The 14,865-nt window shown below is 35.4% G+C and overlaps 1 protein-coding gene across 1 annotated transcript in view; it reads left to right on the top strand.

Moving 5' to 3' along the window:
* LOC111600841 (forkhead box protein P1) overlaps nucleotides 1–14,865 on the top strand; it is a 77,649-nt gene that overhangs the window by 16,164 nt on the left and 46,620 nt on the right. The window contains exons 3-5 of the mRNA XM_023317146.2: nucleotides 780–957; nucleotides 3,820–4,000; nucleotides 5,974–6,018. Coding sequence (XP_023172914.1) covers nucleotides 780–957; nucleotides 3,820–4,000; nucleotides 5,974–6,018 — 404 coding nt within the window. The remainder of the gene's footprint in view (nucleotides 1–779; nucleotides 958–3,819; nucleotides 4,001–5,973; nucleotides 6,019–14,865) is intronic.

The following is a 14,865-nucleotide window of genomic DNA, read 5'->3' as shown; positions in this document are numbered from 1 at the left end:
ACTAATATCACTTTATGGGACTTTCTATTTCTGGCTTCGACAAACTGCAAACATTCATTAGCAAAATGCAGACGATTTTCACTTCTTGTCCTCATGGTTCCCTTTTAGAAAATCCCGATGATCTTGAATTTTTCCCTCCAGCCAATAATGGAAAGCGGTTCGATCGCTGAGAGTATGCCACATATTTACAACAGATATTTTGAAATGCTGGACTGAGAAATACATACAACTACGTGGAAAATAGCGTACCCAAAAGCCTTCTATTAAAGGGCTATCGAGGGCTAATAAGCGAAATGTCAGTACAAATACCTGGTCTTTAAACGGAGGGGAGGTTATTCCGCACAGCAGCTAATAATGGTTCTTTTAATAAGCTCTACTTATGTGTCTCGCTACGCTTATATGTATTACTCATAATACATATGTAATATACTACTGGGGTCGGTACTTTTAACTTATATTGTTTGCCTTTGCTATCAGTAAAAAAATTGTCTTCAACCGATCAGTTAACGTTTTTTGCAAGTAGACATGTCAATGAATCAATAAATAATAAGCTAATTAATTGAGGGAGCTCAGCAGCTTTCGACATTATTTGACTCAAATTTTTAATTACAAAGGAATGTTTTATTTATATAGTAATATATGTAGATATTTCAGCCTTTGCATTTTCCAATATATACGGTAGAGGATTAGCGAATTTCTGGTCGATTATTTTCGATGAGAGCACAATTACATTTTATTTCATATAACATATTATTCACAATGGGATTTTTTATTAACAGGCACTTGAATTCGGAGCATGCATTAGATGACAGATCAACAGCCCAAGCTCGGGTACAAATGCAAGTTGTTTCTCAATTGGAAAGTCACCTGCAAAAAGAAAGAGATCGCCTGCAGGCTATGATGCATCATTTATACTTATCAAAGCAGCTATTGTCACCCTCGAAAATCGATCGAAAGGTACTTTTATTTATTTTAATAATTTTTTTTTTAGCATTGCGAATAAAGTGTTGATTAAGTGTATTGTGTAGTGTACTTTATTAATTTGTCGGTACGAAAGTAGTTTTTCCGTACGATGAATGAACAAATTAAATTCCAACAGAGCACCTTAATGAAACTAAATTACCCAGCATATTAGGCGATTAGGTGCCATAGATTAAAATGGAATTTGTAAAACATAAAAATACTCCTTAGTATTTGTCCAATCAAATTAAAATTAGTGTATCGGTATCATAAGCTTTTATTTAGTTGCTTATATTATAAAATGCTAAAATAAGAAAAACTTTTCATATTATATATATGCGTCGCTAAATAACTCGTCGATTTCAGAAGCTATAAGAGTAGAGACTTCAATATCTTTTGTTTATTTTAAATAATTGATAGTAATAAATTTTAATTAGAGATAGAGTCTCCGAATTTTGTATTTAGCTTATTATTTATATTTGTATTAAACTGAAAAGTACTTCAATAGAATATGTAGATAAAATACTGTAAATTAAATTGATATCGAGGGAAACAGCGCACATGTGCAAATATATATTTAAATTCGTGCGTTCTTTTCTGTTGTAATGATCGCAATTGTGATTTTATTGCGTTTGATTTGTCTGCTACTACTTTAGTTGAGTTTTGCAACCTATGATGATGTTAATAGATGGTCGTTGCCGTTCGGTGTTCAATGTCAGTCAATGAAGGAATTTCTTATATTTTTTTTAATATGAAGTGAAGTGTTGGTAGAGCTGATCCACGTTGCGTAGATGTTAGTTAGAGTTTTAGCGTTCTTATGCCGGTTTTTTAATATTGGAATCAACAGCAACAACAGCGTGTCTCCTAGTGGGTCACTACCGACTAGAGTTTTCAAACTTTCTGATGTGAAACACTGTCGGCAATCTTATTTTTCTTCCCCGGTTTTGTAAAAAGATTTGCATAATGCTCTTCGATAACTTACTTTCGCATTTGTATTAAAGTCTGACACCGCGACTCAATGACTTTTCATTTCATGTAGCAAAATGTAGTTCTTGGCCCTTTAGGTTGATGGAAATTATTATAATCGGCTTCCCTTCTTGTGACAAAGCATAGCTAGTAAGATCGAAAGCTTTTCGAAAGTATGTGTATTGCGTCCTCATCGCCTCCATCTGAAATTAATTTCTATCCTTTCATCCTCTCTATTCAGTAGATCTATTATGGGCATTGCTTTAGTAGCGAACTTTACATCTACAATAAGACGCTTGATACAATCAAATTATGCCTCCGGAATATAATACTGTGAGATTGTGTGTATTTCTCGGGAGATGTAGTTATACCACCTCTAGAAACGACATGCGTAGGAATTCCAAACTGGCTTTGAAATTTATCTTCTGAGATCCGCATATTTTCGTTATGTGAACGACGTAAAACCAGAGTCTACGTGCTCCACTGTTTTCTTGTTTTGTCTGAGAAAATTAAAACATCGTCGACATATCATAATCTTCAGATTTTCTCTCTGAAAACATCATCAATTGCTCTTTGGGCCTTTTCAGAATTCTGAAAGGGTAATTTGATAAAAAAATCTTGCGTTGTGAAATAGCTTCATCAACCAATATTAGACAAATTCATGTTGCTGTAGGGTTACCATATAATTCTTTCGATCAAAAGTTGCTTAATTTCTGAATTAATGAAATCTGCCATAGAAGTTTTAGCAGCTCAATCTCAATTTTAAGTTTGATCTTCGGTTCCTTAGAGCCATTAAATAAGTTACCTGGAAGTCCCGTCGTTAGAAGGCAAAATAATTAAATCAGATTTTATACCGAAATTTTTAATTTTATATTTTTTTGTGAATTATATTAAATCGATGAATAGACTTAACTGTAAACAGACATTCCACTGGCTGAACACCTTGTAAAAGTACACCAAATACAATATATTTTGTTGAATCACAGAGAATAGGTCTACCAACAAACGAATTGTTTCCCTGCGTACGTTCTTTCTATTAACAGGGACTGCTTCGTAAAAAAATATGGTTTTCAAAATCTTGCGCGTCGTCATAGCACTTGCTCACCCTTACTTCTGTTGCTTAACAACAAGTAAATCATTGTTACTTAAGCCCATATATCGATCTGTGCTATTGTTTGATTGTTTAAATGCCTTATCTTGGCTAAGAATTTGTAATTCTTGTACTTGGTTTGCATAAATATAGTTTTCAGTTTAATTTTATTTGCTTTTTGTCTGAGACTCTAAGACAACGGCTTTGACTACTGTTACCCTGGTTCTTAGAGAAAGGATTTTGTCTTAGGTTTCAAGCCTCTTTGCATTTTGATTCTTCATTCTTTATAATCATAATTTTTAAACTTTTGCATAAATGATTTACTATGTGAGCCAATAACAAAACGAGAACAATTAAGTCTATACCCTTCATACTTTAGGGCTAAGTTCATGTGGCAAATGAGTTACTGTTAATATGCTTTACAAATTAAAAAATATATATCTATGCGGGACAAAACTGATATATCTTAAACACTATTGGTGATAGAGATAAGAAATTTGAAATCTATGTATCAACGCATTTAGTATGCGTGAGAAACCGTAAAACACTATATTTTCTAAAGTTGTTGAGCTAGAAACTTTAAAATAGATCATTTTATCTGCGAGGCACAAAAGCCACCTAACTACGATTTTCTAATCTTAGTACAAGAAGTAACACATTTATTTGGTTTTAATTGCTGACGAGAGTTACTCAGAAGATTAAAACCATATGCTATTTACTAGCTGTGGAGTATGTATGGAGCAGATCGGACAGGATCCAAGGTATCTCATCTTATCTGTTTACATTTTACATTTTGATTTCAGGATGCCTCCGGAAATGAAATAAATGTGTGCAGTGGAACGTCTCCAATTGTGATAAATAATGTTGCTCGAGCTCTTTATCGATCGCATTCTCCGAACTCTAATAATCATCCAATTGTAAACTCCAGTTTATCTGTAATGAAAAAAAGAAGTAATGAAAAAAATACGTTTTCGGTTACTGGTGGTAAGTAAATGCTTACAAATATAAAGTATATTAATAAGCTACGTCAAATAATGTAATTTCAACATTAAGCAAAGAATTATTCTTGTTAAGAAAGGATTCCACTGCATGTATTTAGAGTATTTATTTTCATTTGTCACAAGGTGATCATCATGTAACAATTAATTATGACAAATTGGTTTCATATAATCAAAAATTCAACTGTTCACTGTAAAAGCTGCAAAATAATTTGCACCAGTTCAAATTTTAACCAGTTCAAATGAACTAGATTAAATTAAATAGTTCAAATCAAATAGTTTAAATTAGTCAGTCCAAATGAACCATTTCAAAAGAACCAGATCAGATGAACCAATTTAAATGACGCAGTTCAAATGAACTAGTTCAAATGACCCAGTTCAAATGAACCAGTTTAAATCAACTAGTTCAAATGAACCAGCTCAAATGTCTACATGGGCCAGTTTAAAAAAACCAGCTCAGATGAATCAGTTAAAATAAAAAGTTTAAATGACTCAGTTCAAACGAACCAGTTTAATTAAACCAGTTCAGATGAACTAGTTCCAATGCACTAGTTCAAATTAACCATTTCTAATGAATTAGTTTAAATGACCTGGTTCTAATGAACCAGTTCGAATGAACCAATTCAAATGAACCATTTCAAAAGAACCAGTTAACATAAACTAGTTCAAATTAACCAGCTAAATGAACAAGTTCAAACGAACCAGTTCAAATGTACCAATTCAAATGGTCCAGTATAAATGAGCCAGTTCAAATAGACTAACTCAAATGAACCAGTTCAAATAAACAAGTTCAAATGAACCAGTTCAAATAAACAAGTTCAAATGAACGGTCTCAAATAAACCAGTTCAAATGAACCAGTTCAAATGATCCAACTCAAATGAACCAGTTTAAATGAACCAGTATAAATGAGCCAGTTCAAATGAACCAGTTCAGAAGAATCAGTTCAGATGAACCAGTTAAAATAAAAATTTTAAATGAGTCAGTTCAATCGAACCAATTTAATTAAAACAAGTTCAGATGAACTAGTTCAAATGCACTAGTTCAAGTGAAGTATTTCTAATGAATTAGTTAAAATTATCTTATTCAAATGAACCGGTACAAATAAAACAGTTCAAACCGACTAGTTCAAATAAAACAGTTCAAATGAAACTTTTAAGTGAACCAGCCCAAGTAAACCAATTCAAATGAGTCCAAATGAGTCTGCTCAAATGAACTAGATTAATTGAACCAGTTGAAATGAACTTGATCAAATCAACCATTTCAAATGAACCAGTTTAAATGAACTAGTTCAATTGAACCAGTTCAAATGAACCAGTTGAGATCAAAAGAGCTAGTTCAAATAAACTAGTTGAAATGAACCTGTTCAATTGAACCAATTCAAATAAACCAATTCAAACAAACTAGTTCAAATTAACCAGCTAAATGAACTAGTTCAAATGAACCAGTGCAAATAAACTAGTTTACATGAGCCGGTTCAAAAAAATCAGTGCATATGAACGAGCTCGAATGAACCAGTCCAAATGAACCAGTTCCAATAAACTAGTTCAAATGAACCAGTTCAAAAGAACCAGTTCAAATAAACTATTTTAAATTAACCAGCTAAATGAACTAAGTCAACTGAACCATTAAAAATAAACTAGTTAAAATGAACCAGTTCAAATGAACGAGTTCAAATGAACCAGATCAAATTAACGAGTTCAAATGAACCGGTTAAAATGAACCAGTTCAAATGAACCAGTTCAAATGAACCAGTTCAAATGAACCAGTTCAAATGAACTAGTTCAAGTGAGCCAGTTCAAATAAACCACTTGGTTAGTTTCTGGTCAGAATATATAATCTCACCTGCTAGGAGTTTTAATTGTAGATTATCTTTAAGTTTGTTAAGAAAATTTAAAGTAATTTTTTAAATTTAAATTTCAACTTTTATCACTGTTAAATATTCTGAAATCCCTTTTTAGGCCTACCATATATGCTAGAAAGAGCAGGTCTTGATGTACAACATGGTGAGTAAGGTATTAAAGAGATTATTTAGATTATTTTATGTTAGAAACAAACATATATTTTTATACCCTGGTCCCATTGAAAATGGAAAATCAGGGTATAATGGTGTTGTTCTTGATCAGGGCGACAAGCCGAGTCGATTGAGCACTGTCCGTCTGTCTGTCTGTCCGTTCGTCTGTCTGTCTGTATGTGTAAATGCGTGGATCTATAAGAGCTAGAGACTTGATTTTTTTGTAGATCCGTATATAGCATGCGCATATCAAGTTTGATATCAAATAAAAACATAATTGAAATGCAGTTAATAAATTAAATCTCTTACGTCTTAAGAGCTAGAGCCTCCAAATTTTGTATTTAGTTTAATGTATATTTTATGCAATTTTGATGTTTGTTGTATTTTGGATACCGGCTCCAAATTTCCCCAAATTCTTCAAATTTTAGTTTAGTTGGAAATGTGAAGGCGTTTGCATCTCAGCCAATTTAATAAAATATGTAGATCACATGCTGAAAAGTTCATTAAAATCCATTAAGTAAAACAGAAGTTATTAAACATAACGTTTGGTCAATTTGCAAAAGCACATGTCAGCAGCGCGTGCGTGTGCACACTTACATTCAAATGCATGTATTTTTTGCGATTGAATACTGCTTGAACTATCAGCAGCTATTCAAGTTCAAATTTGCAATTATTCTGGCAAGTGGTGCAGAGGCTGCGTTGGTAGAGGCAGCGCTCGTATGCAGCTAGTCGAGACCGGTGGAGATGGAATATTATTTATTGTTTTATTTTTTAAATTATGAAGTGACGGTGTTGGTAGAGTTGGTGCGCATTGCGTAAAAATAGTGGGTTCTAATCCTCGTGTCGTACACTCGATTTTTATTTTATTTTTTTGAATACTCACTACAAACTACGGAAAATATTAAAATACTCAAAGAGGACTGGGATCATGGTATCTCCTAGTCGGGCACCCTGAGTAGAGCTGTCTTACTTGTTTTCAACATATTGGATTGATTGATTGTTGTTATCAATAAACAAGTATTGTCATATGCCAGCCCACACTTTGTGAAACAGTACGATTTCTTTAAAATCGGACAGTTCACACATAAATTAGTTGCTATCCGGCAATACTTTACATATGATCTTTATGTGTAAATAATATATGTGCGCAAAACAAACGTAAAAAAAAACAAATAGGGAATTTAGAGAGATAGATCAAGAAAACAAGTAATATTGTAATATTGCTGTATTTTGTACAAACAGTTTCTTAACAACTTTAATTTTTGTCTTGCTCCCTAGCTTAGGTCTTTTTTTTTATATACCCCGATCGCATTGAAAATGTGAAATATAATACCTTGACTTCCCATTTTCAAAGGGAATAAAGCTGGTTTTGTTAAAGCGTGGCGGACCCCATAAAGTATATATATTCTGGATCATAATGGCAAGCCGAGTCGATTGAGCCCTGTCCGTCTGTGTGAACGCTTCGATCTCAGCACTCACTGCTCAAATAATTGATAACTGTTCCCGTCTAATTGTTATCGATGTTCGAAATGCAGTTATTAAATAATATCTTGCACGGCTTAATGGCCAGACCCTCCAAACGTTGTATTTAGTTTTATTTATATTTTCTATAATTTTGACTTTTGTTAGATTGTGGATATCGGCTCCAAATTTCCACAAATTCTTTAAATTGAAGTCAGTTGAAAATAGGGCCAATATGTGAAGGATTTCGCATTTTTGCTAAGCTGACAAATACTCCAATCGAATACATAAACTAATTAAAATCCATTAAGTAAAACGTTTGGCCAATTTATTAAAGCACGTGGCAAGCAGCGCCAAGCACACGCATTTTTCTTATACATGAGAGTTTTTTAATGATTAATTGTTAAAAAAACAACTTTTAAATAAGATTATAAACAAATAAGATTATAAAACAAGTAAGATAGCTCAAGTCGTGGTGCCTGACTAGGAGATACGCTGATTCCAGTCCTATCTACGTTTTTATACTCTGATCCCATTAAAAATGGGAAATCAGGGTATAATGGTTTTGTGCAAATGTATGTAACAGGCAGAAGCAGGCGTGGCAGACCCCATAAAGTATATATATTCTTGATCAGGACGACAAGCCGAGTCGATTGAGCCCTGTCCGTCTGTCTGTCCGTCCGTCTGTCCGTCTGTCCGTATGTGTGAACGCGTGGATCTTAGCATTTATAAGAGCTAGAGACTTGAAATTTTTTTGTATAGCACGCGCAGGTCAAGTTTGTTTCAAATATTCGATAACTATTCGCATTTAATTGTTATCGAATAAAAACATTTTTGAAATGCAGTAAATAAATTATATCTCGAACGTCTTAAGAGCTAGAGCCTCCAGTCTTTAGTCTTATGTATATTTTATGCAATTTTGATTTTTGTTGGATTTTGGATACCGGCTCCAAATTCCCCCAAATTCTTAGAATTTAAGTTTAGTTGGAACTAGGGCCATTATGTGAAGGCGTATGCATCTCAACCAAGCCAATAGGATATGTAGATCATATGCTCAAAGTTCCATTAAAATCCATTAAGTAAAACAGAAGTTATTAAACAAAACGTTTGGCCAATTTGCAAAAGCACATGTCAGCAGCGCCACGCGCACGCATTTTTCCTATGCATGTGCACACATACATTCAAATGCGTGTATTCTTTTCTATTCCAAGAATTGAAATTGCGATTGAATTGTGCTGAATATTAGCTGCTACTTATGTTCAAATTTGCAACAGTTCGCGTAAGAAGGACAGTGGCTGCGTTGGTAGAGGCGCCGCTCGCATGCAGCTTGGTCCGGGTTCGAGACCAGTGGAGATGAAATGTTTTTTATTGTTTTATTTTTTTTTTAGTTATGAAGTGGCGGTGTTGGTAGAGTTTGTGCACGTTGCGTAAATAATCCGGGTTCGAATCCTGGTCTCGCAATGTCGATTTTTACTTGTTTTCTTTTTTTTTTTAATACTCGATACAAACTACGGAAAATATTACAAAACTCAAAGGACTGGGATCAGGGTATCTCCTAGTCGGGCACCCCGACTAGAGCTTTCTTACTTGTTTAGTTTGAATCGATTATTAAAAAAAAACAAATACAAACCGACATTACGACACCAAGATTTTAACCCCCAATGTCTACGCAAAGTGCATTAGCTCTAAATATAAAAAAAAATATATTGCACGCGTTTGAATGTATGTGTGAACATGTATAGAAAAAATACGCTTTTGCAAGTAGGTCAAACGTTTTGTTTAATAACTTCTGCTTACTGAACTTTTATAAAAATTCCAGCATAAGATCTTTATATTCTATTGGAGTATTTGTCTTCATAGAAAAAAGGCAAACTCCTTCATATATTGGCACAATTTTATAAAATGTACATACAACTAAATACAAAATTTGGAGGCTCTAGCTCTTAAGCCGTACAATATATAATTGAATAACTGCATTTTGATCATGTTTTTAATATATTACAAGTAAGAAAGCTCTAGTCGGAATGCCCGAGAGAGACCCTGATCCCAGTCCTATCTGCGTCTTTTAATATTTTCCGTGGTTTGTATAGAGTATTTAAAAATAAAAAAATAAATAAAAATTGACATAACGATACCAAGATTCGAACCCACAATTTATACAATTTATACGCATCAAGTCTATTAACACCGCCACTTCATAATTAAAAAGTAAGAAAGCTCTAGTCGGGGTCTCCGTCTAGAAGATACCCTGATCCCCGTCCTATTTGCGTTTTTTAATATTTTCCGTAGTTTGTATCGAGTTTCCAAAAAAAAGAAAACAAATAAAAAACGACGGATTTAAACCCAACTCTACCAACACCGTCACTTCATAATTAAAAAAAAATAATAATAAAACAATAAAAAATATTTCATCTCAACCGGTCTCGAACCCTGGGACTAGTTGCATACGAGCGCACTGCTTACTGAACTTAAATTTAAAGAATTTTGGTTAATTAGGAGCCGGTATCCAAAATCCAACAAAAATCAAAATTCACACATACGGACAGACGGACGGACAGACAGACGGCTTGTTCTGATCAATAATATATCTACTTTATGGGGTCTGCCACGCCTCTTTCTGCCTGTTTCATACATTTGTATAAAACCGATATACCGTACCGTCAGGGTATAAAAATAAAATGGGAACATTCATCGATTATATGAAGCAAACTTGATTTGCACGAACTATACACTTACAAAAAATTTCAAACATATGGTCAGACAGACAGACGGACAGGTCTCAATCGACTTGTCGTCATGATAAAGAATATACTTTATACTTTATGGGTTCTGCCACGTCTCGTTCTGCGAGTTATATACATTTTAAGATTTCTCATAATCTAATTTGTCACCTTTTTCATGATCGGCCATGATTTTAAACTTATCGTATCATTCACTCATATCTAGGAAGTGCCACCCGTAGTTTTGAATGAACTTAATGTATCATACCTATAAGTAGCCGGACTTATTGGCTTAACCGTGAAACTTGGATAGCAATAAAATACAATAAACATACATGGGCGTGATAGCGGTGAACCTACAAAAATACTGCACGTCTCTAGTTCTTATAGGTTCTGAGATTTTCGTGTTCATACATAGGTGTTGCGAACTTCGTTGCTCGCTTTTGTTTGCTGCACTACATATATTATTGAAAGTTTTGCCTCTCGTCTCATCTCACGCGCTAGCTAAGTTACGTTTGTCATGTAGCTGTTATTCTTTTTGTGCACGTTCAAAGACTGTTATAAGACGATTTAATTTATTTTTGTGCTCTGATTATTTAGTATAATTATTTAATAATTATTATTTAGGTAGTATAACATACGTGTTATGTGTAGTTACTCAAATTTGTATACTCCTTCACAAAGTGAAAAGTCTAATGTACATCTATCTGTGTAATGTACATCTATCCGTCCGTCTTTCTCAATGTTTGTACGAACTCAAACCATTTCGAGGCTTGAGACTTTAGACTTCTGATAAAGTATTAAGATTTTTCCGTAATCACAATAGAAGAAAACTGTATCCTTCACAGTTTGAAAGCTAAAGCCTCATAGATATTTAGCATGTGATCTTCTATTTTGATATTTTACGAATCGAAGGAACATTTTCTTTTCATGTCCACTAGTGGCATGAAAAGTCGGATGTGACTATATACAAATGATTTGCAAACTCTCTTATATTTTGAACAACCCGTTTCTAAGACGATATGGGTTTTATATTAACACTCATGGGGGACGTATCGAACCACAATACTCTACGTGTTCTAAAGATATTTAAAGATATATATATTATTTCTAGAAATCTTAAAATGTGTTGAGAAAACAAAAACAGCATATTGAAAATACACTGTCAGTTTCACAGCTTTGAAGATCAAACGGCGTTCCCCCTATTAGAGCTCTCGTACTCGTACTCGTACATGGCTTAAGTTGTAGCACGTGAGTCGTTGTCGTTATCTTCAGCAGTTTTGTCCATTACACGATTTGAAAACCTTTTGCCGTTAGACCTCTCCACCGGACTTTATTCTTTGTACTCGCGTTTGTGTCAGGAGTCCTGACACGTGCTCAGCTAATTCCGATATGTATTTGTGCTGTTGGCGTCAGCCTCGGTAGGGCTGAGGCCCTGATATGAGTATCAGCACCTCTGGTCATAACGCACTTCGAGTCAGTAGTACCTAGCTGCCACTTGAGCGATCGGTCTCTTGCTTCTTGGCAACATCGTGGTTCTTCTTAATGGCATGTTTGCATTTTTCGCCGATACCCAAAGCTTTCACGCAGCTTTATCCTCGTGAACGGCTTGGTCTCGAAACTTTGTCCATAGAGTCGGGAAACTTTTTCGAATTCCTTTACAGATCTGCTGTTCATTATTGTGCTTGACCATTACGATTGACACGCTGTAATCTAGCCCTCACAGCGTGTCTTTGTCCAAGAGCTCGACCATTTACTTTTTATTTTCCGCATACATCTTTGAATTCTAGGACCCACTTGTATGATGATGGCCTCCACTGATAGCCTCTCCTCCAGCTGTATGTTAAGCTGCGCATATCTTAGATCTGTTTAAAACTTTAAGTTGCCGGACTTCAATACAGTGTCCTTACTGACCAAGAAGTCCCATCCCAACACCAGATCAAAACGGAAGAGAATTAGCCGTCTACCCAGCCTTATCTTCGCCTCCTACTGAGTGTCCACAAGACTACAGCTGTCTTTTGCTAGCCTCGACGATATTCACGCTTTGTGGCTGGCGGTTTCTGGTGGTTTCCCAACTAGTACGCCAATGAACTTACATTCGAGATTTCCGAGTCGTCGTTTGACCGAAAATGCAACTGAGTTCCTCCTTTGTTTCTCAAACGGTTAGCTGGAGGAAGTGCTACAAATCCTAAATTTGACACAAACCAGAGATTAGGGGTGGGTTGTCTGTATCTGTAACGACCCTGCCGAGATCTGTTTTCTACAACCTTCCGGTGAATTGATTTTGGTATATTGAGTTCAAGATTACACGACATATTCCAGATCGGTTTTTGACTTGAGACATATGGACTTGAGACAGAGATGGTAACATTGCAACCACAGCAGTTTAATACTTTGGATATATGTGACGCAATAAATGCAGATACGGATGACCGATCTTAATCGTAATAGAGAGTGGACTAGACTTGCACTTTCTCAGCTGATGCTCCTTTTAAGGCAATTTACCCATATAATGATTTGGATTCCATAGGCTAGCCTGAGGAGCAAGAAATTTTTTTTTAACGCGCCAAATTAACCTTCATGCTCTTGCAAGACTCGATCCATATATTCTTTCTATCGCATAAATAAAAGACGTGCGCTTGTCCGTCAGCAACCTCAGCCTGCCCAAAAAACACTCTGATGTGTGCCTGTTGTGAATAAAATATGTATTATCAAAACGGCTTTTGATAATATTAAAAGCCACGCTGTAGTTAACCTAATTTATATCCAAAAATCTGATTGTGTCAAAAGCCACACTAATTAAACAGGAACTTAGATGCTGAATATTATGCTGAATTACTTATATTTGATTTTGTTTGTTCAAGAAGTAGCGGAACAAGCTAGGAAAATGGAATCAAAATCCGCTTTTTCTAAATTTGTGAGTGAGCTCAGAAGTACTTTCAGTACAGATCCATCCATCCATCTGGCAAAATGTTTCAATTTCCACTTCGGCATATACACTCCAGCTTAGCAAAATGGCTCTAGTCTTAATTTTCACGAACGATTTGCAGGCGCTTGATCAGCACTTGATTTTCAATTGTTCATTGTATATTCAAAAATTACAGATAATGACGAAACGAATATGAAGTTTTAAGGCATTATTTTTGTGAACAAATGTTTGATTTACGCCGCCCAGCTTCGTGAGTTCTGGAGCAAGTCTTGCCTACCATTCGTCTCGAAATAATGACAATATAGCGTGAACTTTTACTAAAGATGCTGCAACGGCAATATTTTGAATTCGCATAGCAGCTTGTAAGCCGAAGTACCGTTAGCCTCAAAAACGAAGTGCCGAAAAGCGTGCCGAGGAACGCAACTTCGACTAACAGTGGCCTGTATGTGTGCGACGTTAGCCCATTGTTCAATCTGTAAGTAAAAGAGGCGAACTCCTTTTCGGACTCCGACCATTTCCAAACGCGAGGGTTTCTACAATACTCGCGTCGCTCTGTGAAGCAATATATATATATTCGTACCTTCATCGATGCTCACGATCTCCTTGAGACATACATTATTACGTTGGGCCAGAACGCATCTCTTAAGTCGAAGCTTGTAATAATTTCTACTTTTCAGTGAACGGCGTAGGATATACATCCTTTACCTTGACAGTGTTAACACCCTTATTATGTAAACAGAAAAAAAAACTTTCTCTGTTTTATGCACTAACTAGAGATGACTAAGAGCTTTGTGAATCTGCAATCATCTCTAAATTAAGCATTCTGTTTGGCACTTCAAAATGTAGGCTATAAGTTATTGGTATAAGAGCATAGTATCTCTGCTTAATTAGAGATGCTAATATTATCAGAGAGGAGTTGATTGACCTAAGTCATGGTTGGCAAGCTGACTCAGCATTTCTTGCAACGCAATGCAACGCTTGAATATGAAGTGTCCGGTTACCGCTGCTTGCCGTTCTCAGCGTAGAACATAGAACTACATTTCGACGTATCAGCATTGTTTATGCAAAGCTACTTAGTTGCTAGTGTAATACGATGTGTGTGGTCTTACTTATTGTTAACTCTGTGCATTCGGTGACCGCAAACGTGTAATCCTCTCATTCTGCCAGAGATTCTTCTTTGAGCCGTAGGACAATTTGGTACTGGGATACATGGTAGACATTGACCTTCTTGCATCTGAATTTAACTTTTGGATAAGCTATTAGTATGTGAATGATATTTACCTTGATACCTTGATTTTATAGGCTTCTATTAAGCTGACTATTAGAGTATCTTGTTCAATAAGTGACTTCAGATCGGCATGATCAAGGATTGTGGGATTTACGAATTTGGCCATTAAATTTTGAGTTTCTGTGCTTAACATTATATTTATTGTCAGTTATGGTTATTTGCCTAGAGTTTTACTAGTTGAGCCTCTGCGATTCTGATATTCAAGAAATCTGCGGCGTCAGGTCTGCCTGCCATCTTCAAGGCCGTCCCTAAGAAGTGTAAAATCTATGGTGTATTTGAGTACGGCTAATGGGGTTCTTAAATGATCGACATCTAGTAACTTCCGCATATTGGACTGAAGAAAGGAGTCAGACAATTCCGAATTTTGAGAGGTTGCTTGAGTGCCTCAGGCAATCTCTCCGTTCGAACACCAATACCTCACCGTCTACGATCGGTATGTAA

The sequence above is a fragment of the Drosophila hydei genome, unplaced genomic scaffold (genome assembly GCF_003285905.1).
Source record: "Drosophila hydei strain 15085-1641.00,03,60 unplaced genomic scaffold, DhydRS2 tig00008139-arrow-pilon, whole genome shotgun sequence".
NCBI classification, from domain to species: domain Eukaryota; kingdom Metazoa; phylum Arthropoda; class Insecta; order Diptera; family Drosophilidae; genus Drosophila; species Drosophila hydei.
Note: the sequence above shows the minus strand (reverse complement) of the source record. Positions and strands in the feature narration are given on the sequence as shown.